The sequence below is a fragment of the Narcine bancroftii genome, chromosome 11 (assembly GCF_036971445.1).
Source record: "Narcine bancroftii isolate sNarBan1 chromosome 11, sNarBan1.hap1, whole genome shotgun sequence".
In the NCBI taxonomy this organism is placed as follows: domain Eukaryota; kingdom Metazoa; phylum Chordata; class Chondrichthyes; order Torpediniformes; family Narcinidae; genus Narcine; species Narcine bancroftii.
In genome coordinates this window covers 8747165-8768376 of record NC_091479.1, presented here as the reverse complement: position 1 = coordinate 8768376, position 21212 = coordinate 8747165, and the positions used below count along the sequence as shown (strand labels likewise).

Sequence of the window (21212 nt, the reverse complement as noted above, 5' to 3'; positions counted from 1 at the left end):
ATTTCGGATGTTGAAAGGCATGGACAGAGTAGATGTAGGAAGGTTGTTTCCCATGGTAGCAGAGTCAAGGACAAGAGGGTGTCAACTTAGAATAGAGAACCAGAGGGATATCTTTAGGGAGGGTGGTAAATCTATGAAATTTGTTACCACAGGCGGTTGTGGAGACCAGGGCATTGGGAATATATAAGGGAAAGATTGATAGGTTCTGGATTAGCCAGGGCATCAGAGGTTACGAGGAGAAGGCCGGGCAGTGGGGCTGAGTGGGAAAATGGATCAGCTCATGATTGAATGGCGGGGCAGGCTCGACGGCTGAATGGCCTATTTCTGCACCAACGACTTACGGTGTTAATAAACAGGGAAGTCAAAGTTACACAGCAAGTTGAGGCCAAGATCAGCTGTGATTTTCTTGAATGATGTAGCAGGCACTTAGGGCCAAATGATCTTCTCTTCCTCTACCTAGCATGGGGAGATTAAATACAATGGGACATAGTAAACCAGATGAAGCATTTATTAAAGGAATCCCCTCCAAGATAGGGGTTTGGGCAATGGGAGCAGAGAATGGAGTTGAATTTGAATTATTGACATACGTAATGAAATACAAAGCTTTGTTTTGTGTACAATCCAGGTAAGTCGACCCAAATATTTGAGTTCAGCAGGTAGTGCAATTCAGCCAGTCCCCGGGTTACGAACGTCCAACTTACAGACAGCTTGTACTCACGAATGGACTATGCGTGGCTTCTGGTGCCTCGGTTGGAGTAAGGAGAACGCTGTCCACCATTTTAAGTCAGATCACGTTGCCGATAACAGTGTGGACTGTGCCTACTTCAAGAAATTGACTCCAGTAGTTTTATATCCATAGAAAGGTAAAATATATACTATGACAAACATTTGACTAACTGATGCTATGTACCTGTTCCGACTTACCTGCAAATCTTGTTCGTAACCCCGGGGTCTGCCTGTAACAAATGTGTCACAAGGGTGGAGAGAAAAGTGCAGGATTCATCTTTTACTGGTGAAAGGTGTCCAGAGGCTGATAGTGGCTGGGGTGGAAAAAAAAAACCCTTGAACCTGCGGACATGTTTTTGTTTAAGATTGATGTGTTTTTTTAAAAAATCAGAACAGTCAAGAGACAGAAATCCCGAACGCGGAGACAGACTTCCAGTCTTCCACTTGCCGCTGTGGCCGAGGAGAAGGATAGACACGTGGACACTGATTTTTTTTTGCATACAGATTTTATTTAACTTAAATTTTGTACTGTAACTACTAGAAAAAGCCAAGTAAGAAGAACCTAGAATTGCTTTAGCCGGTCAAAATAGACAAGTTTTTCTTTTTTTTCTCCTCTTGAATGAAAAGATACCATAATATATCGAAATAACAGGGAGGAAATTCTTACAGCAGAATATACAAACCATTTGAATTTTTCTTAAACCAATGAATCAAATCTCCATATAAACACAGGAACCGTATGAATCATTTACACGCGGTAAGTCTTTTATTTAACAAATTGGCCATCTTTACTGCTTTAATAAAAAAAATTATAATCAACAAGTGTGGGGGAAGGGAGAGCCAAATTTGCAATATTTATTGTGTTTTCTCCCCCTCCCCCTCCCCCCTTGCAGGAGGTAGATCTCTGATCCTAGTGCCCAGAACAAACTGTACGCTGAGGGTTCTTTTTAGACATTTCACTGCAGGAGGGGATGGTGGGGTCTGGTCACCAGACTGTAGATACAGCGCAAAAGTCGGGGGCTTTATCTCTGCCTCTGTCGGCTTCTCGAGAACGGGCCAGAATCTGGCGACCTGCCCTGCCCTCCAACAATGCACACAATTACTGAATTGGACTGTTTTCTTTTGAGATTGTTTTGTGCAGTAAATAAGTGCCTTTATCAGTACGCTCAAAACCGAGACAACAGCTAACAGAGATTTTCTTCGCCATCTCTGCACGAAAATTATTCCCGCTGAAGGTACCCTTTCATTCATAAATCCCTTCCGTTCCCACGAAACTGCTCGGAGATGCTCCCGGGATAAAACAAAATGTCCTTCCTCATTTAAAACTGAACAACAGATTTGTGCATCCAACAAAAAAATTCCCCAGAACAAACAATCAAGAGTCACCAACTACCTTCACAAAACCGGCTCCTATCTTTGCCCTTGCTGGGGGGGGGGGGGGGCCTGCGATAAAAGCTCAGTAACTCCACTCCAAAATACGTCAGTGAATGTCCCAACCCCAAAATGGTCCCAGACACTTTCCTCGTAGAAGGATGGCAACTGGTCAACATCGCAACCTAACTGTTACAAACGTCCTTCAGGGATTCCCTTCACTCCGATCTTTCCGAAGGGAAAGTTTGTGCAGTTTGCACCCTGCCAGAGCAGCTGGGCAAAAAGCAATCAGGAACTGATACGATGGTGTGGACCCCCTCACCTCCCTTTCCACCTCTCATCCCTTTAACCTGCTGAGCAGATCAACCAACCCCCAGCTATTTCTGCTTCCTTAGCACCGTCACGAGTCACTCTGTGATTGGGTGGCCTTGAGGCTTTTGGGCACTTGGTCAAAAGTTGAGGGTGATGGTTGGGTCCAGGTTTTACCTTCCCCAAATTATAACAACAGAGACTGTCTAAACACAGAGATGTGTGAAGGTTCCACTTCTACGCCCGATTATTCGTCAACATGGAAAATGGCAAGATAGAGATTTTTACCTTCACTTCCTCCAACTATAGTCTCTGGACGCACACTGCCCCCAATCTCTGCAGAAGGTCCTGGATTGGGTAGGCTCCACATACCCTGGTTCCAACTGCTGTCTGAACTTGTCACCGCCAGGATGCATTTCTGCTCCCCTTCAGTTAACCTGGGATAGCAGGGACACGCCACAGGGCACTCTAACCCAGGATAGCAGGGGGACGGGATAGGGCACCTTATCGAGAGATTGCAGGGGGTTTGGGGTTCCCTAACCTGGGATAGCAAGGGGACGGGGCTTCCTAATCCAGGTCAGAGGGGATGGGGTACCCTAACGGGAGAGCAGGGGGTCAGGGCTCCCTATCCCAGGATAGCAGGGGTACAGGGTTCCCCATCCTGGGATAGAGCAGGGATATGGGGCTTCCTAACCCGGGACAGAGGGGATGGGGCTCCTAACCAGGATAGCAGGAGGACGGGGCTTCATATACCGGGATAGCAGGGGGGATGGGGTTTTATAACCTGGAAGAGTAGGGGTTCAGGGCTCTCTTTCCAGGTACAGAGGGGATGGGGCTACCTATCCCAGGGTAGCAGATGGATGGCACTCCCTATCCCGAGATAGCAGGGGGTCCCTTTCCAGGTACAGAAGGGACAGGGCTTCCTATCCTGGGATAGCAGGAGGACAGGGCTCCCTAATTACCAAGGATACTTCCCCCATTGAGCACTCCAGGCAGACTGGTCATGTAATCTCAGGCCATTCAGAACATCAATAAATCTTTAGAAGTCACAGCAATGAACTCTGAGGGTTGGCTTTGCTCTACGTTTTAGCAGATCAGAGAATATTGTTTCACCCAACACTACAACAGGTCCCAAATTGGCTAAAACGCAGGAGAAAAGCAAGCCCACTATGTGAATTACTGGCACATCCATTCTATCCGAGAAGACTGAGAGGGGATCTTATTGAAACCTAAAATTATGAAAGGCATAGATATGGTAGAGGTAGGTAAGTTGTTTCCATTGGTGGGGAGACCAGAACTAAGGGGGTCATGGCCTCACAATTCAGGGTAGTAGATTTAGGGTAGAGATGGGGAGGAACTACTTTTCCCAGAGGGTAGAGAATCTGTGGAATTCTCTGCCCATTGAAGCAGTGGAGGCGACCTCAGTAAATATATTTCAGACAAGTAAAGGATATGGAGAAAAGGCAAGTAGGCGGAGATGAGATCAGCTATGATCTCATTGAATGGCGGAGCAGACTCGATGGGCTGAATGGCTGATTCCTGCTCCTGTTTCTAATGTTCTCATGTTCTATCCTATCCCACCTCAGCTACAGCACGCCACCAGCGATCTTACTTGGTGCTGGGGACTACTACTGGCATCGGATGTTGATATCCTGCCGATCAGTTCTGCTCGCAGGAACAACAGCCAAGTGGACAGAGTCCAGGGTGCAGAACTGGGAATTCTTAGAAGAGAAGTGGATTTAAACTGGGAACAGGTCCCAGTCAATCAGGAACGGTGCTTGTGAAGATTTCTGCAGTCCAGATGCTCTCCTACCCTGGGCCAACCCTGATCTTCCCTGGTCCCAAGGTGAGCAGAAGATGAGGGAAGAACAACTCATGTTCTTTCAGGGACCAACAAAAGCACTGAATGAGTATTGTACAAGGGGCCCCTGAACTAGCTGTGACATCATTCCGTCCATCACAACAGCTCTGGGTAACATTAAAACAACAATTACTAAAACCATAGGACAAAACTAGTAACATTTTTGGCCAAAAATATTGTTGGTTTTCTCAACTATGCTGGTATGTACTTTGAGGTATCTCTTTCGATTGGGCAAATTGACTTTAAATCGTCTTAACTTAAATGATGAAAGGAAATCCCTCAACACATCGGTCCATGATTTCCTTTATCCTCACCTACCTGATGCTTTAAAACAAGAATTCAGCAAGTCAATGAAGAGCAGTTGGGCCCTTACCCTGTGTGAGGAGCTGTGCCAGCCGTGCCCCATCCAATGTGATCATGTTTGGGCTCAGGGAGAGGAGAGTCTGCCCAGGCCCAGAGAGGGAGAGGAAAGTCTCCGTTTAAACCAGGTCGGCGTTGGTGGGGTGGGAGAATGGGACTTTCCCTCATCATTCACTGTGAACACGTGGTCAGGTCTGACTAGTTTTGCAATGCAGAGGGGTGGAAGTATCCTTGATGTTCCACAAATATTTTTGGAAAATGCATCAGGTTCGATGGGATTTGTGCACTGGGTTATCCTCTATCTTTTACTCACTACTGAATATCCCATATTCAGTAAACCAACATCTCTCTGCTGCAAGACCCCTTTCTGGGAACTGGATTTGCAAGGAATAACTTCTTCCCAGCTCAGGAGCAAGGGTGGTTGTACCCGCAGGGTTTGTTGGGGTCTTGCTTGCTAGGGAACCTGTCTTTGATTTGGCATAATCCCTTGCTCTGTGGCCAGAACTTCCCCTCACTGCTTGAGAACGGTGCAGGCTGTTCAACTGAACCAGGCTCCATTCCTGCTCCAGTGTAACGTGTCCAGGGACCAGAGGTGTTTCAGTAGTTCCTCCTCATTTTGCATCGTCCTTACCAACTCAACCCAGGCCAAGGATCTAGTGTTGAGGACTGGAGACTCCACCACCTCCCCCCACCCCCCCCCCCCCACCCCCCAATCCAAGGAACTCTTGGCCCTTTCTTGAGCAAAGAATGCTTCAAATTAAAGGCCTATAAGACCTGACAGACCCAGGGAAGCATCTGCCTGCCTGTCCTGCCTTAGACACTGCCCAACCAGCCTGGTACCACTGCCGTTTTGGAGCCCACTTTTCCCCTACATTTCCAACTCAGTGAAAGACTGAAAAGCACTCCTTCAACTTGGGAGTGTGAATGTTAATTGTTCTTCCAAAAGGGCAAAGACTTTCACAATCTATTCTGACTACTGAGCTTTTATCAACGAGCACTCAATACCCCTGGTAACAATGTAAACAAGTCTGCACACCAAAACGCAGGAATGCCGGTCTCGCAGCGTCCACAGGAGGTAAACGACCTGTGCCTGAGCCACTCCACTCAGGCCCAAAGCGTCGGTAATCCTATTGTCGCTGCAAGACCAGCTGAATTCCTTCGGCATTCCTGTGTTTCAATCCTCAGCTTAGCCACAGGAGTTCTGGGGAGAGCCTCCCATGCAAGAGTCACCAGCCTGGATGGGTGGGTAGGAGGGAGGGAGAGATGGAGGAAAAGAGGAAGCGAGGGAAGGACAGAGGGGAAGAGGTTAGCAGTTTGTGCAACGGGAAAGAATTTGGCTGACCGATGGATCAGTGAAACGAGGAACGTAACTTGAGACAATTCATCCCAGACATTCTAAATGCAGGTCCTTGCAAAATATACAAGTCTGATCAATTCTGGCTTACACCCTCAACACAAATCTGTTTTTATACACATCAGAGTTTGCCTGTCCCCAGGTACGTAGTTTGGAAATTTGAGTAGCCAATTTAGTGGGACAGGTCCCATTAAACTACTTGGACCACACCAACGAGCCCACAAAGTCACATCTTAAGTCAACAACCATATTGAAATTAAGTGCTCTATACAATTGCTAAGATGGCCACAGCATTGTTAGTGATTTAAAACAAAATTCTCTCTCTCTCTCTCTCAAATACAGATTTCAACTACTGACGATATTGTAAATCAGACAGTTTAACAAACATTTGTAACCAGCTGTGATCTGAGGTTGTGGTGATCAATATGTGCGAGTGTGAAGGAAAGGTTGCTGGTTTAGGAGGTCACCGGTTGTATATCACCCCACCACCCCCCCCCCCCCCCCACCCGAGCAGTGGGGTACGTTCAAGCACACTGCTGAGTCCCAATAGCTCCCAGCTTCTGGGGTGCTGACAGAGAGGCATTGTCCTGCCATCCCATCTTTGCTGGGATGGTCTTCCAGGGGGACACACAGTTGGATCAGTGGGTCAGCGAGGAGGAGCAGGAGACCCAACCGCAGGCTGTGGAAAGGGATTACTTGTGCTGCTAGCCCTGACCCAGGACACTGAAACTCGTAAGTGAAGCAGAACCAAACCATTCTGTGCCAGGAACAAACAGCCATTGCATCCATAACTGGAGGAACGGACACTAATTGAGCTGAGATTCTTCGCAATGAAGAAAGCCTCGTCATATCCTTTTGTTGGATGTAGAAGGCAACTTCTTTCAAAAAATAACACTAGACAACAGATTTTTTCAAAAGGTTTGCTTCCTGAAAATAAACTGGGGATTACGATAGACAACTTAAGGCTGAACACAAAGATAATTTCAGATTTGCTGGATTGGAGAAACATTAACTTTTATTGAATTTAGCCTGTTTAATCACATAGTGACCCGGACACATTGCATTAATTCAACTGACCTAAAAAAAATTTCCGCTGATTTTCGTTTGTACTCGGCATCTGATGCCTCTTGTGTCAGTGTCCAACAATAGTCGGCCGGCATTGATGGATTCCAGATGCCCAGATACTGTTTTTCTGTGGACCTAATGTCCTGGTGAAACCTTTCACCGTGTCCGTCACTGACAGCACCAAGGTCAGCAGGGAAAGAGTCCAAGTGCGAATGCAGAAAATGAATTTTCATGGTTTCGTCTTCTTGGAGTAGATTTAAAATATCAGGAAAGCTCCAAAATAGTTGATATCTAAAACACAGTATGCGATAGGAAACTTTTAAGGTGATTTTCTTGATCAGCAGCCCAAAATCCATAAAATACACCCAAAAATGTTCAGGAAGCAAAATCTTTGTTGTCCAGTGTAATTGGAATAAATCTCAGCAGGTTTATGCCAAAATATCAGGACCAGATGTAAACCCTCCTGGCTCCAGGGACAGGGACAGAGGATTGCTTTGGACAAGCTGACACTTGTCCTGCACCCGTCCTGTCATTGTAGTGAAATTCTTCTGGTCCACCCCTTCCTGTCCGTTAATGCTGCATTTCCAAGACCCACTCTTGTACAGAATGATATTCACAAAACTCAGACTCTTCACAGTATGTGCTGGAGAAACTTTTATTTTTCTTGGATTGTCCTGGAGAGGTGCAATGGCAGCAGGGTTTAGGGTCTGACCAAGGTCTCTCCACCCCGCCACCCCCCTCCACCCATGCCCCAAGCCTTATATCCTAGAGAACCAGGGAGGGATTTAGCTCGTTCTTTACACCCCGCAGTGCCAGAAAGATCATCTGATGGTGGAATTAAGAGCTGTGACCAAACTCCTGCTGGGAACTAATGGAGCTCTTCCAACCACCTTGCTCGGAGGTCCTACACAAACCACGACCCTGGGCAATGCATCCCCTGTCCAAAGGCTCCCACCACCTTCCCCAGTGCAGTAACACTTGGCGGTAAGAACCTTTGACAACTGGAGATAACAGGGGGCCAATTGAGTCCTCCCCTTAGACAAGAAGCACAATCCCAGCTTGCAAAGACTCTGGTTTCTGCCTCACTGCATGTATCTCAGCCTATTGCTGGTAATCTGCTTCAGTAGATGAGGCACAGTTGGCACACTCTGATAGTTGAGACACTGCGACAATCCTGGACTGGAACCCAGTTAGGAAAGGGCCATTAACTTAAGGAAGTTGGCCATGAAAGGGAAGCCAACCCGACATTGCTCGGTGCTGGGAAGTGGGTTTCTGAAAACCTCCATCCTGCTCCCGTGCCCACTGATCTGGAACCTACCTCCCTCGTACCATGCATTGTTGCATCACACCCTGACTGAAGAAATGGGCAAACCAGCTCAACCGTATTGCTCTGTTGGACTTGGCCGCCTGTAGTTCAGGGACACTGCCGTTTCTGAGGCACAGGGTGGGAGATCTGATTTCCCCAATCCCTGTCTCCAGCCCACCTTTCACTGAAGGACTATCCCAACTCACCCGCCACAGGCAGTGAACCTGGAGCATAGTCGAGAGAAGAAAGATGAGCCATTCATCAAGGTACAACAAAATCTAGGTTCTTGATTAGCCAGGGCATCAAAGGTAATGGGGAGAAGGCTGGACAGCGGGGCTGAGTGGGAGAATAGATCAGCTCATGATTGAATGGCCTATTTCTTCTCCTCTGTCTCATGGTCTTGCGGAAAGGTGGCAAAGCCATTTTGGAGCTGCTCGGCACTTAGGTCTGAGGGCAGAAACCAAATAAAAAGAATGTAAACGTCACGCTGTCACTCCCCCGGAGGTTGAACCAGGGACGAAGATGCAAAGGTGTTGGAGAAATTGCCATGGATTCCGGCGGCAGTTGGTGCGACATCCGTGGCAGGTGGGACAGGTCTAGCCAACCGTGGTGGGATCATCCTCAGCGCCAGCCGGCCGTGGACGAAATGAATTGCAGGGTCTGACCTTCAAGCTTTCCCCTTCCCTACCCAGCCGGTGACCTCAGGGAAAATCAAGCAACCAGTCCTTCTCCAAAGATTTCTTCAGTGTGATGTGGTTTGTGAATTAATGAGGTTCCCAAATACTGCACTGTCTCTCAGATTGCTGAATGCGAGATGTATTTTATATATAATATAATATATAAAAAAAAATAAGAGGTAGATAAATGCTGAAAAACATCAACAAAAAAAACTGTCCCGTCAGGTAACATTTAAAATACAACTCTTCAATCAGTACTGATTTGAATTCAGGCCATTTTACAGTGATTCTAACTGATATTACAAAATAAATTAAAAAAAATCCTACATAGATTACCTTTTTAATTAACAGATATTGAAAATAATGCAATGGGGACAGTGGCAAACAGGAAGCAAGAACTAATCTAGGATAGGAGAAAGCAAATACAAAACTTCACAATAAACTTTGAAGTTACATCTGGTCACTAATTTCAGTCTTTATTGATTTGTTTTTTTTTGCTCTTGTACTTAAAGTTAACTACCTTCCAGTCCAGGTTCGGGATTGTCCTTCGAACAAAAATCTCCATGGATTTGCATGTAAGTACAGGTGTTGGGGCAGGGTAGAGGACTAACCAATACCCCCACCCTTACACCCCCCCACCCCCCCAAACAAGTCACTTCTGAACCTCTACTCGAGGTTCAAGGGAGTGGCCCACCTCGCAGAGAGATGGGACAATGTGGGGTAGAAATGAAGTGACCAACCAATCTCACCCCCCCCCCCCCAACGCCTGTTGGCTGTGTCTTCTCAAAGCCCAAAGCGAGGCAGGCGAGACCTTGCAATGGGAGGCAACTTCGCCTAGAGCTGACATCGGAAAGCAAATTCAAGGCCCTTTCCTCTTACAATGCAGTCACGTGCAAATCAACCAATGGCCAAACTGTGCTCATTTCTTTTTAGTTTTGAACTTCCACGTTCCCCGATGGTGGGTATTTGCCATGTTTAAGTTTTGGTGACTCCAGCAGTCAGGTCACGCCCTGGTTATTACTACCGCACCATTGGATTTGGCAAGCTGATATTTCCACCAAAACCTATTGCTTCCGATGGGGTGCACAAAGCAATCACGGTAAACCGTACAACTCCGATTGTCTGTCATGTTGGGTCGACATCAGAGTGTAGAGTCAGTTAAATGGACAACACTACTGCCACAGCCTTTAACCGGTTCTATCCCCTTTCTGTTAATAATTGGAAAATTAAAGATTAAAATCCTGGACAGGAAAGAGTTAAAGATATTCAATCAAATAATAAAAAACACTGTTGTATTTAAAGTTGAGCTGTCAGGATATCTAACCCAGTTCTCTAAATAAAAGGCCTGCGTTTTTTTTTTGGTGAAGAATAGGGCAAACAATTCTCTACATATGACCCATATGACCAAAAATTAACATGGAAACACTGAGAAAGACACGGACTAGTATTAAACTGTTTGACCTGAGTATATTCTTATCATGCCCTGTACTGATTTAGATGCAAGTTCTCAAAGAACATTTCGGCTAGGCTACACTGTAATCGCTTTAGGGAAGAGAACAGTTTATGTTCCTGCACAGGTGACACAAGGCATAGAAATGTCTTCCCATTTGCATTAATTTCTCTCAGGAACAAAAATACGAAGGCAGCGCCTGAATGACACAGCTGCTCATTCGGAACCAAGAAGAAATAAAAGTCGATTTGAACCTTTGTACAAAGAGCCCAGAGACTGGTTGAAGGTAAAACACATGGAAGGGGTGGCTGGGTAAAAGTGGGGAGTGGTGGGGGAGGGTCAAGACTTGAAGGTAAAGTTGATTTCATCCCCAGAGTTAAGAAAAAAAAATTATAGCAGCTTTTTTTTAAAGACAGGTCAATAATAAACCATAAAAGTTATAAAAGTGACACAATGAGAATCCAAAGGTTAAGGGTCAAACATAGAACTGCAAGACCCGTTCACTAGAATTCTACTGTGATAGTATTGAGGACATCAGAGAATACTTCGCACTTAACTGCACCTTTTTTGCCCTTTGCTTTCACTGGTTTCTTTAGCCTCGGATGCTCTTGCAAGAAGCCGCACCTGTCTCCATCCTCTTTTTACCACTTGCCTTGTCGTCAGCTTGTGGATTGGGCCCGGTCCCACTGTCCCCATGACCCCGAATACCTCCAAGGATGTTCCTCCAAAGATGCTGTCCTAGCTTTTGCTGTAGCATTAAGTTAATCCCAGTGTGGACAGATTGGTCAATGAGACAGACTGTGTGTGTAGGTGTACCAATGTATTAGTGCACTGAACTGAATCCGTCCGTCCTTCTGTGAAACACTTCTCTCTTCTTACCCTACTTTTTTTTTTCAGTTGAAGTTTTTTTTTTATTTAAAAAAACTGTATTTCTTTTTTTTTTCCGAATTTTGGCAACATTTGTCAGCGGCGAGAGCGAACTGAATCCAGGAGACCTCTGGGTCCAGAAGAGAATTCTGTCCTGCAGCCTTGCTCAGGTTGGTTTCTCGACAGCGGTACGGAGACCAACACGGGCATCCACGTGGAAGTGGTGACAGGCAATGGCCACAGTCGGAGTGAGGGGCCTGGGCAGCATCTCTGCTAAGAGGCACTCCTCTGTCAGACTTCAGATATGTTCTCCATTTAGCGAGAGAGCTGGGACCAAGTACCTTGCGTCCCTAGATCGGTCAGCATGCTGCCTAGGCTCGCTTGAGCATTGTCAGTAACATTTTCTTCCCAGAAAAAAATCTGTTTGCAGACGAAATATTCTTGTGGTGACTGAAACAAGTTCTCCCCACTGCGCAATGCTGACAGATTGGGATCGATTGAGATACAGTAGAGTGAGTGTGTGTGTGTGTGTGTGTGTGTGTGTGTGTGTGTGTGTGTGTGTGTGTGTGTGTGTGTGTGTGTGTGTGTGTGTGTGTGTGTGTGTGTGTGTGTGTGTGCGTGTATTTGTACATGCATGAGTGTGTATGTGTGCGCACGTGTCCCCGGAGGATCAGCAGGCTGTCGACTGAGGCAGTGGCAGCACCTTCTCGTTTTTCCGGCCCCCATTCATGTGAGTGTAGGGCTGCCGCTCGTCGAAGCTCGCTCTTAGGACGATGCCGGGTCCATTCTCCACCTTGTGGCCAGAGAGCTGCCGGGTGGAGCAGGGGTCGAGGGGAACACTCTCCATGTTGTCCACCTCCATCTCAAACTCTTCCACATCCCGGTTCTTGCACTCCTCACTGTAGAAGTAGGCAACCTCTTTAAAGGCAGGGTCCAGGTCCCCCTTGATGCTTTGGATGATTTCCAGGAACGAGGGCCGCATCCTGGGGTTGTACTGCCAGCACAAGCGCATCAGCTCCCACCTGTCCGAGGGCAAAGAGCAGCAGGTGAGGGAGGGGTTGTGGAAAATCCAACCAACTGTCACAGTGTTGGCTTTACCCCACACCTCTCCCCACACTAGGGCAGAGTGAACATACACAGACCAGCCTTCTGACTCAACCATACGCTGTCAAGGGAATAAGGTTCCCCGGGCAGGGACCAGAGAAGGTGGGCAGGGCAATAGGGACATGGCCGGGGGAATAGGGGAGGGGAGAAAGAAGAGAGGGATTGGAACAAAAGAACAGGGGTAACGGGGTGGTGGCAGCAAGGGAAGAGGGATGAAGAGAGGGACTGAGAGGGAGGAGAGGGGAGAGGAAGGAGTAGGGAGAGGGGACAGGAAGGAGTGGGGAGAGGAGAGGGGGAGACTGGCGTAGGGAAGATGGGAAAGGAAGACAAATACATCAATAGAAGGGCAGTGGGAAAGTTGGAATCAATAGCCACTGTTGAGAGGCAAGGTGACAAGAACTATTCAAGATATTGTTCTATATTAGATAAACACATGGATGGGGGAGGTCAGGAGGGTTATAGAATGGGTGTAGCACAGTGGGACTTGCGAAATGATGTTTCAGCACAGACTGTAAGGGCCGAAGAGTCTGTTTTCTGTGCTGTAGTGTTCTATGGTTCTAAGATAATGGAAGTGTGGGAGTTGGAGAATTGCAAAGGGTAAAGAGAAAAACAAACCGAGGTTCTTTTTGAGGTGAACTGGAGGTGGGGAAGGGAGGGGGGAAGGACTGTTGGGTGAGAGCTCTGCATCACAAGGCCTGTGGGGGCTAGCCTGAAAGGATCGGGAGAAGCCAGCTGCACTGACACATGGCATCCTGGCCTATATCTTCCATATCGAACGGAGCACATCATGGTTCGGCCCTTCCTGCCTCTCTTACATCAGCTGCAATGATGGTGATGTGGGAGACCACAAACTCCACTCCATACTCAGAGCTCAGGTCAGCCCACCCAGGATATCACTCGGTGCTGGAAGGAGCAGAAGCCAAGGGAATATTTATTTGGGGCAACCTGGGTTCAAATCTGGCACTGTCTGAAAGGAGTTTGTACGTTCTCCCTGTGTCTGTGTGGGTTTTCTCTGCATGCTCCGGTTTCCTCCCACCTTTCAAAATGTACCAGGGGTTGTAGGATGATTGGGTGCCTATTACCGTGGTGTACGTCCAAATTCAAATCAAATTATAACGCAGAGTAAGTAGATTTAATTTCAACTGGGCAGATGGGCCAATATCATGGCCACTCCCCAACCTCGCTTGGAAGAGCAGATAAAAGCAATCTACAGCAGGTTGAGCAGTATCCATTGTTGTTGACGTCTCACGTCAAACCTTTATCAGACAACAGCTCCGCCCCCACGGATGCCGCTCGACCCACTGACCAATTTTTTTATCCTCCAAATTTCAGCATCTGCAGTCTCTCAGAGAGCAGCAGCTACTTTTACTGTCGGTGATACTGGTTAATTTGTGCTAGTTTTACTGATGGTACTGGCAGATTTTGTACTCCTTTTCTCCTTGTGTCAAGCCTTTAGCGAACAGGGTTTAGTTAGTCAAAACCATTTCCTGGGCCGTGGCTGTTCAAAGTGGACAACGTTGGGACAGGGGAATCCTATGCCAGGTTCCCAGGAAGTCCCAGAAAACAAAAAGCTGCTTTTCTCAAACACTTTATTTTCTCTCAGTATTTATTAACATGTCTACGTTGAGTGCACATGTCTCAGCAAAGAGGTTGCATGAGGGATAATCAAAGGCAGTGAGATTCCTGTGACTGGTGGCAACAGCTGGAGTTGTGGAGGGGGGGGGGGTGGTGGTTGTGGGGGAGATTGAAAGGCATTGTGATCTGTTTGTTAATCTTGGAGAGTTAATGAATGATGAGGGGGGACCTTATAGAGACATTTCAAATGCTGAAAGGCCTGGACAGAGTAGATGTAGCAAGGATGTTTCCCAAGGTAGGGAGCCTAGGACTAGAGGGCACAACCTCAGGATAAAAGGGCATCAATTTAAAACAGAGATGGGGAGAAATTTCTTTAGTCAGAGGGCCGTGGGCCTGTGGAACTTGTTGCCACAAATGGCTGGGGAAGCGAGGATGTTGGGTGCATTTAAGACAGGATGTTGGGTGCATTTAAGACAGGAATTGACAGGTATTTGATTAGTCAGGGCATCAAGGATTATGGGGGAGAAGGCTGGAGAGTGGGGCTGAGTGGGAGGATTATTAAATGGCAGAGCAGACGTGACAGGCCAATTGGCCTTCTTCTACTCTTGACAACTGGACAGTACCTGCATAACTGTGGCCCAGGGACCATCTCAAGTACTGCTGGGACTGACAGGGAAGGCAGGAGTCAGAGTGAGACATCGTGACCACTCCAACAACCTGGCACCAGAGGAGAATACAATACTGGGTTAAAAGCATGTAGCTCTTGGGGAAATCTGGAATGATAATATCTGATGATACAGCAATTTAATTTGAGAATGGTTGCAGATTAATTGCTGGATTTTATATGTGACAGTAATTGCTGATAGACTTGCCAATTTTACAGTCAGAAATTCAATTTGCTGCTTTTTGTAAGATTGCCAACAGGACCAAATTAGGTTCCCATACTTTCCCATTACATGCACAAGGGAACAGTGAGCAGTAGGATACTGGCTCGCATCTCCCATCCTTGTCCTGAAAACCTAACACAGCCTGGGATGATGCCACAAAGGAAGGGGCAGACAGGGGGAAGAAGGGCAGCCTGGGAGAAGGGCAGGCAGGATAGGGGATGGGGAGAGAGGAGACGGAGGGAGAGGGTCGGAGAGAGAGACAGGGAGAGGGTTGGGGAGAAACGAGATGGAGGTAGAGGGACGAGAGAGAAGAGATAGAGGGAGAGAGGAAATAGAGAGGGGGACAGGAAGAGAGGAGAGGGAGGGACAGGGAGAGAGGACACAAGGGAAAGGGATGGGGATAGCAGAGATGGTGAGGGAAGAGGGACAGGGAGAGAGGAGGTGGAGGGGGAGAGGGACAGGGAGAGAAGAGACAGAGCAGGTAATGAACAGCGTGAAACAGAGAGACATTATCTGGGAATAGAGAGCAAGAGGAGGCATAGGGCAAAACTGGTGTAAAGTTTGACAAATATCGTTAAATATTATGCTGGAATTGCAAGCAAGAGCTTCTTGGACAAGACCATCATTATGGGGGAAATCCAGAGGGAGAGCAAGGTGTGGGAATGGGAAACACAAATTCAGAGACTGCACACTCCCACCAGACAGCAGCAAAGACCACCAACCCCAAGGTTGGTTCACATATTCACATACTCACCAACGTGTGGCAGTGATCAGGAGGACAACGGTCGATCTCTGCGCTCTCCAACTCCACCGTCAACACCTCTGCTTTCCCAAGCCTAGACTCTGACCTGTCCTATTTAGAAGAATCTCCAGCCACTGGCTGACCCTGCCACCCTCTGTTCACTTGCTCTTCCCCATGAATCGCAGCCCAATCCCCGGATTTCCTACTGCCCCTAATTCCTCCTTGGGTTTCACCGTCCATCATTTACCTCCCATTTGGTTTCAAGTGCAGCTTTTCAAGAAGGACTTAGACACATTTCCTGAGAAGTCTGAAGCGGGCAAGGCTACCGACCACCATCATGTCAACCTTCTACAGGAGCTCTACCAAGAGCATCCTGGCCGGCTGTATCACAGTGTGGTACAGTTGCTGCAGAGAAATGGACTGGAGATCAATCCACATACGAGGACCACAGGAGTCTCCCTACCATCCATTGACCTGATCTATTGGAATCGTTGTCTGAAGAAGGTGCTCAAAATCTTTGAGGACTCCTTCCACCCTGCACACAGCATCTTTCAGCTGCTCCCGTCGGGGAAGAGATCCAGGAGGGTCAGAGCCAGCACCACCAGGCTGAGGAACAGGTTCTTCCCACGGGCAGTGAGAATGCTGAACGACTAAAGGAACTGCTCACACTGACCATTGGAGACTCTCATATTCATGAAACAATATTTATTTATTATTTGTATAGATGAAATACTTATCCTGCATATGTATTGTTTGCCTGTACATATGTTATGTCTGGTTGTGTGTCTGGATTTTGCACTGAGGACCAAAAAACGCTGTTTTGTCGGGTTGTACTTGTACAATCAGATGACAATAAACTTGACTTGGGATTGTGAGGCATCAAATCACCTCATCAGGAGAAAATGATACTTCAGTCATTTGGGATGAGCAAGGACTCTTTCCAAACATAAGCTTGGAATTTACCAAGGACTTAAGGGAGGAACAAATCCTATTCTGATGGAACGTCATTCTCATTTCTTCCTTCCCAACATGCCAGACTGATTGAGCACTTCCACCAATGTTTGAAAATCAAAACCTGCAGACTCAAGGAGTCTGAAAAAGAATCTACAGGAAGCACTCAGCAGGTCAACACTGGAAAGGGAGACATCAATGGATTGGCCTGCGAATGGGGTACAGACTGCTTCTCTCTTCACACTGCAAACCCTCCTAGGAAGCGGGAAAACTTACTCAAGGAGCCTTTCCCACTGGACCTGCTTAATCTGCAACCTGGCATTTTAAGGGGGGGTGGGAGGGTCTCGCCTCCAGTGGTGATGATGCGAGAGTAGGGTGTGCTTTCACACCGCCAGGTGGCCATTAGTGAGTTAACTCGGTCGGACTCTGACACTTGCTCCCGCCGAGAATGGACCCGCTAAATTAGCTGGATACCCACACAGAATCAATCGATGGTGTGAAAGTGTCTCTGGCATTTGCAGTTTTTATTCTGCCACCGTCTGGTTTTATCTCAGCTTCTGCGGTGCTTTAATTTTAAGAGCTCAGTGGGAGACTGAGATCCACGTTGGTGAGAACAGCAGGAGGGAACATGCTGATAAACAGGGCTTCGTGGGGAACCAGAGAGGATTCTACTCAAAAGGACGGTGACATTAGTCCAGCCCAAGGATCCTGTACCCTCACGTCGATAAACTTACAGGCTGTCGGCGCAGGGGTCTGGCCGCTCCAGTAACCCTCCGTCCATGACGAATCGCAGCACCTGCTCATTGGACATGCCCTGGTAGGGCTGCTCAGCCAGGGTTGCGATCTCCCACAGGACCACGCCAAATGACCTGCAATGGGGCGCAGCACACACAAAATGTTCATCTCGGTACTGACAAAATGGGAGTTTCGGACAACTAAGCGTGGTTCCGGCTTCCTGCCTGCCCTCACCCCCCGTAACCCTCTTCACACAGGATTGGTCTCAAGATGAGGAGCAGTCTCCTGTGGTTTGGGTACAGGTACAGGGGCCAGCACAGGTGGGGTACAGCGTGGGCGGGCGAGTGGACAGCATGGGCAGGTGAGAGGGCAGAACGTGGGCATCAAAGAGACAGGGCACAGGTGAGCGAGGAGGCAGTGCACAGGCTGGAAAGGGGGAAATGCGGGTGGTACAGGGGAAACGCGGGAGGGCAAAGGGGTTTGGGTACAGGTACAGGGGCCAGCACAGGTGGGGTACAGCGTGGGCGGGCGAGTGGACAGCATGGGCAGGTGAGAGGGCAGAACGTGGGCATCAAAGAGACAGGGCACAGGTGAGCGAGGAGGCAGTGCACAGGCTGGAAAGGGGGAAATGCGGGTGGTACAGGGGAAACGCGGGAGGGCAAAGGGGAATGAGAGGGAAATGCGGATGAGCAAGGGAGAAATGCTGGCAGGCAAGGGGTCAGTGTGAACAGAGGTGATGTTGCCTTCCTTAGCCAGAGCACGGAATTTAATAGCAGGGAGGTTATGGCACAATTTTATAAAATAGAGTTAAGGTTCAAGTCAATGTTTAGTTTCTTCCAAACTCCCAGGAATTATTGCTGATTAAAATGTCAAGCCCAGCTCAAACCCCACTATCTTTTCCATCAGGGTTCAGGTCCCACTCTCATCTTGCACACCCAGTCAGCCGGGGTGGGAGCACTCTCCACCTCTGATATGCCTTTGGATCTCTGCCCCAGGGTCAGATTCCGGGGCTTCACTCCATACTAATGTATGGGGCTGATATACCCAGGACCCAATCACGTGCGAGGAACATCTCCTTCTGTGGTCCCATGGCTCAGGCTGCCATGCTTTGAGGTGACGGAAGGTGCACTCCTCGCACTTGGGTCCTGGGTGGCTGCCAAGTTCAACATTCAGTGGCAGAGGTTCTCACTGAACGCAGGCAAGGATTGCTACTTTGGGGAGGAAGAGGTCCATCTATTGGAGTTTCTCCCAGACCATAGAAGATTACACCACAGAAACAGGCCCTTCAGCCCATCCAGACTGTGGCGAACTATTTTTCTGCCCAGTCCCACTGACCTGCACCCGGTCCATAGCTCTCCATACCCCTCCCATCCATGTACCTGTCAAAATTATTCTTAAATATTAAAATTGAGCCCACGTTCACCACTTCAGCTGGCAGTTCGTTCCACACCCCCACCAATCTCTGAGTGAAGAAGTTCCCACTTACGTTCCCCCTGAATCTTTCCCCTTTCACTTTTAACTCACGTCTTCTGGTTTGTATCTCACCCACCCTCAGTGGAAAAAGCCAACCTACGTTTACTCCGTCTGTCCCCCTCATAATTTTAAATACCTCTATCAAATCTTCCCTCATTCTTCTATGCTCCAGGGAATAAAGTGCTAACCTGTTTCCCTGTAACTCAGTTCCTTAAGTCCAGGCAACATCCTAGCAAATCTTCTCTGCACTCTCTATCTTATTGATATATTTCCTGTAGTTAGACGACCAAAACTGCACACAATAGACCAAATTGACCTCACCGTAACATTACCATAACATCCCAATTCCTATACTCCTATATTTTGATTTATGAAGGCCAATATGCCAAAACTCTCTTTATAACCCTATCCACCCCTGACACCACTTTCAGGGAATTATGTATCTGTATTCTCAGATCCCTCTGTTCTTCCACACTCCTCAGTGCCCTACCATTTATATCCATTCTTGGTTTGACCAATCCTGTCTTCTTGTGGGGAGTTCCTCAGGACCCTCCAGTCACTGGACATAGTCACCTCTCCCTCCCACAATGATCTCAGGTCACACTGATCGATAAGGCATGGGTTGTCAAGTCACAGCCATGAGGAAATTTGGACTGGGTGGTCCTTGAGAAACCCAGCCTGGGCATCAGTCACTAGGTTCATAGGAAGCCTTGTGATTGAGGAATGAGGGGACTGAAGAGTGGCTGTGGACCTCCTGAGGAACCACTGCAGTGATTCCAGGATTGGGTTCATGTCCACTAGATGGCCAGCGAGTCGAGATTAATGGCCTGTTTGGTGAAGAAGCTGGCATTCATTTCAAGAGGAATAGAATCTAAGAACAGGGATGTGATGTGGAGTTTTATAAGGCATTGGTGAGACTTTACTTGAAGTACTGTGAACAGTTTTGGGCTCCTCATTTATATGCTGACATTGGAGAGGAAGCAGAGGAGGTTCACAAGGATGATTCTGGGAATGAAAGTTATCATATGAGGAGAATTTGACAGCTCTTGGCCTGTACTCGGAATTTAGGAGAATGAGGGAAGATCTCAATGAAGCATTTTGAATGTTGAAAGGCGTGGACAGAGTATATGTTTAAAGGTTGTTTCCCATGGTGGGGAGAGTCTAGGACATGAGGACACAAGTTCAGGCTTAGAACAGAGATGTGGAGGAATTTCTTCAATCAATGGTGGTGAATCTATAGAATTAGTTGCCACAGGTGGTTGTGGAGGCCAAGTCATTGGTAGAGATTGATAGGTTCTGGATTAGCCAGAACATCAAAGGTTAAGGTGAGAAGGCCGGGCAGTGGGGCTGAGTGGGAGAATGGATCAGCTCATAATTAAATGGTGGGGAAGACTCGATGCCTATATCTGCTCCTTTGTCCTTATGGTCTCCTGGGTGCCACAATCAGTTAAACACAGTCACCCTCCCCTCACCGGACCGAGAGTGAGATGGTCTGGGACCTTGTGCTCCTGGCAAAATGCGAACTGGATGTGAATCAGCAAGTTACAGGGTAGCCAGCCATGCCTGTGATGGTCAGCCAGATGAGAAGGCAGGGACATACCAGACGTCAGAGTGCGTGGTGAAAACGCCGTCTTTCAGGGATTCTGGTGACATCCAGCGGACCGGGAGAAGACCCTTCCCTCCTTTCCGGTAGTAATCCGTCTCGTAGATATCTCGCGTCATCCCAAAATCTGTGAGGAAAGTACAGGTGCTTCAGAACAAATGTCACGTCAGATCGATTTGGAACAGCAAACATTTTAGAACATAGAACACTACAGCATAGTACAGGCCCTTTGACCAACCCATATATTCCTACCCAAAAAAAACAAAATCCTTCCTACCTCCATTTTTCTTTCATCCATGTGCCTGTCTAAGAGTCTCTTAAATGCCCCTATTGTTCAGCTTCTACCACCCACTCCTGGCCATGCATTCCAGGCACCCACCACTCTCTGGGTTTAAAAAAAAACTTACCTCTGATGTCCCCCTTTAACATCCCTCCCTTCACTTTGATTAGATGTACAAAGCTAAATCAAATTGCTTCCATAATTCCCAAGGCAATAAATCTACCCAGTTCACAATCTCAGTTGTGGATGATTTCCTCGAGCTTAGTACATTGTCACCCAGCCTGAATCAGACCAGAGAGATGAAGGGGTTATGCAGCATGGGAACAGGGCCTTCAACCTTTTGATCCAGGCTAACCATCTGTTCCTGTGGCACTTTTAACTGTTCAGTACTCTGTCAATAATGCATCAAGCAGGGTGTGAACCCATCGCTGAGATGGGACGAGGGCTGTAACCTCTCGACAACTTTTATTTTTACTCACTCTGAATTTGAGCACCTTGTGATCCTTAGTGTATTTC

General features: G+C 47.7%; 1 protein-coding gene across 1 annotated transcript in view; it reads right to left on the bottom strand.

Annotated features, from left to right (window-relative positions):
- Window positions 1-1232: 1232 nt before the first annotated feature.
- Window positions 1233-21212, bottom strand: part of igf1ra (insulin-like growth factor 1a receptor) — a 221913-nt gene continuing 201933 nt past the window's right edge. The window contains exons 19-21 of the mRNA XM_069902512.1: window positions 20414-20543; window positions 17340-17474; window positions 1233-12368 (exon numbers count right to left, since the gene is read on the bottom strand). Of these exons, the coding sequence (XP_069758613.1) occupies window positions 12017-12368; window positions 17340-17474; window positions 20414-20543 (617 nt within the window). The 3' untranslated portion in view covers window positions 1233-12016. The remainder of the gene's footprint in view (window positions 12369-17339; window positions 17475-20413; window positions 20544-21212) is intronic.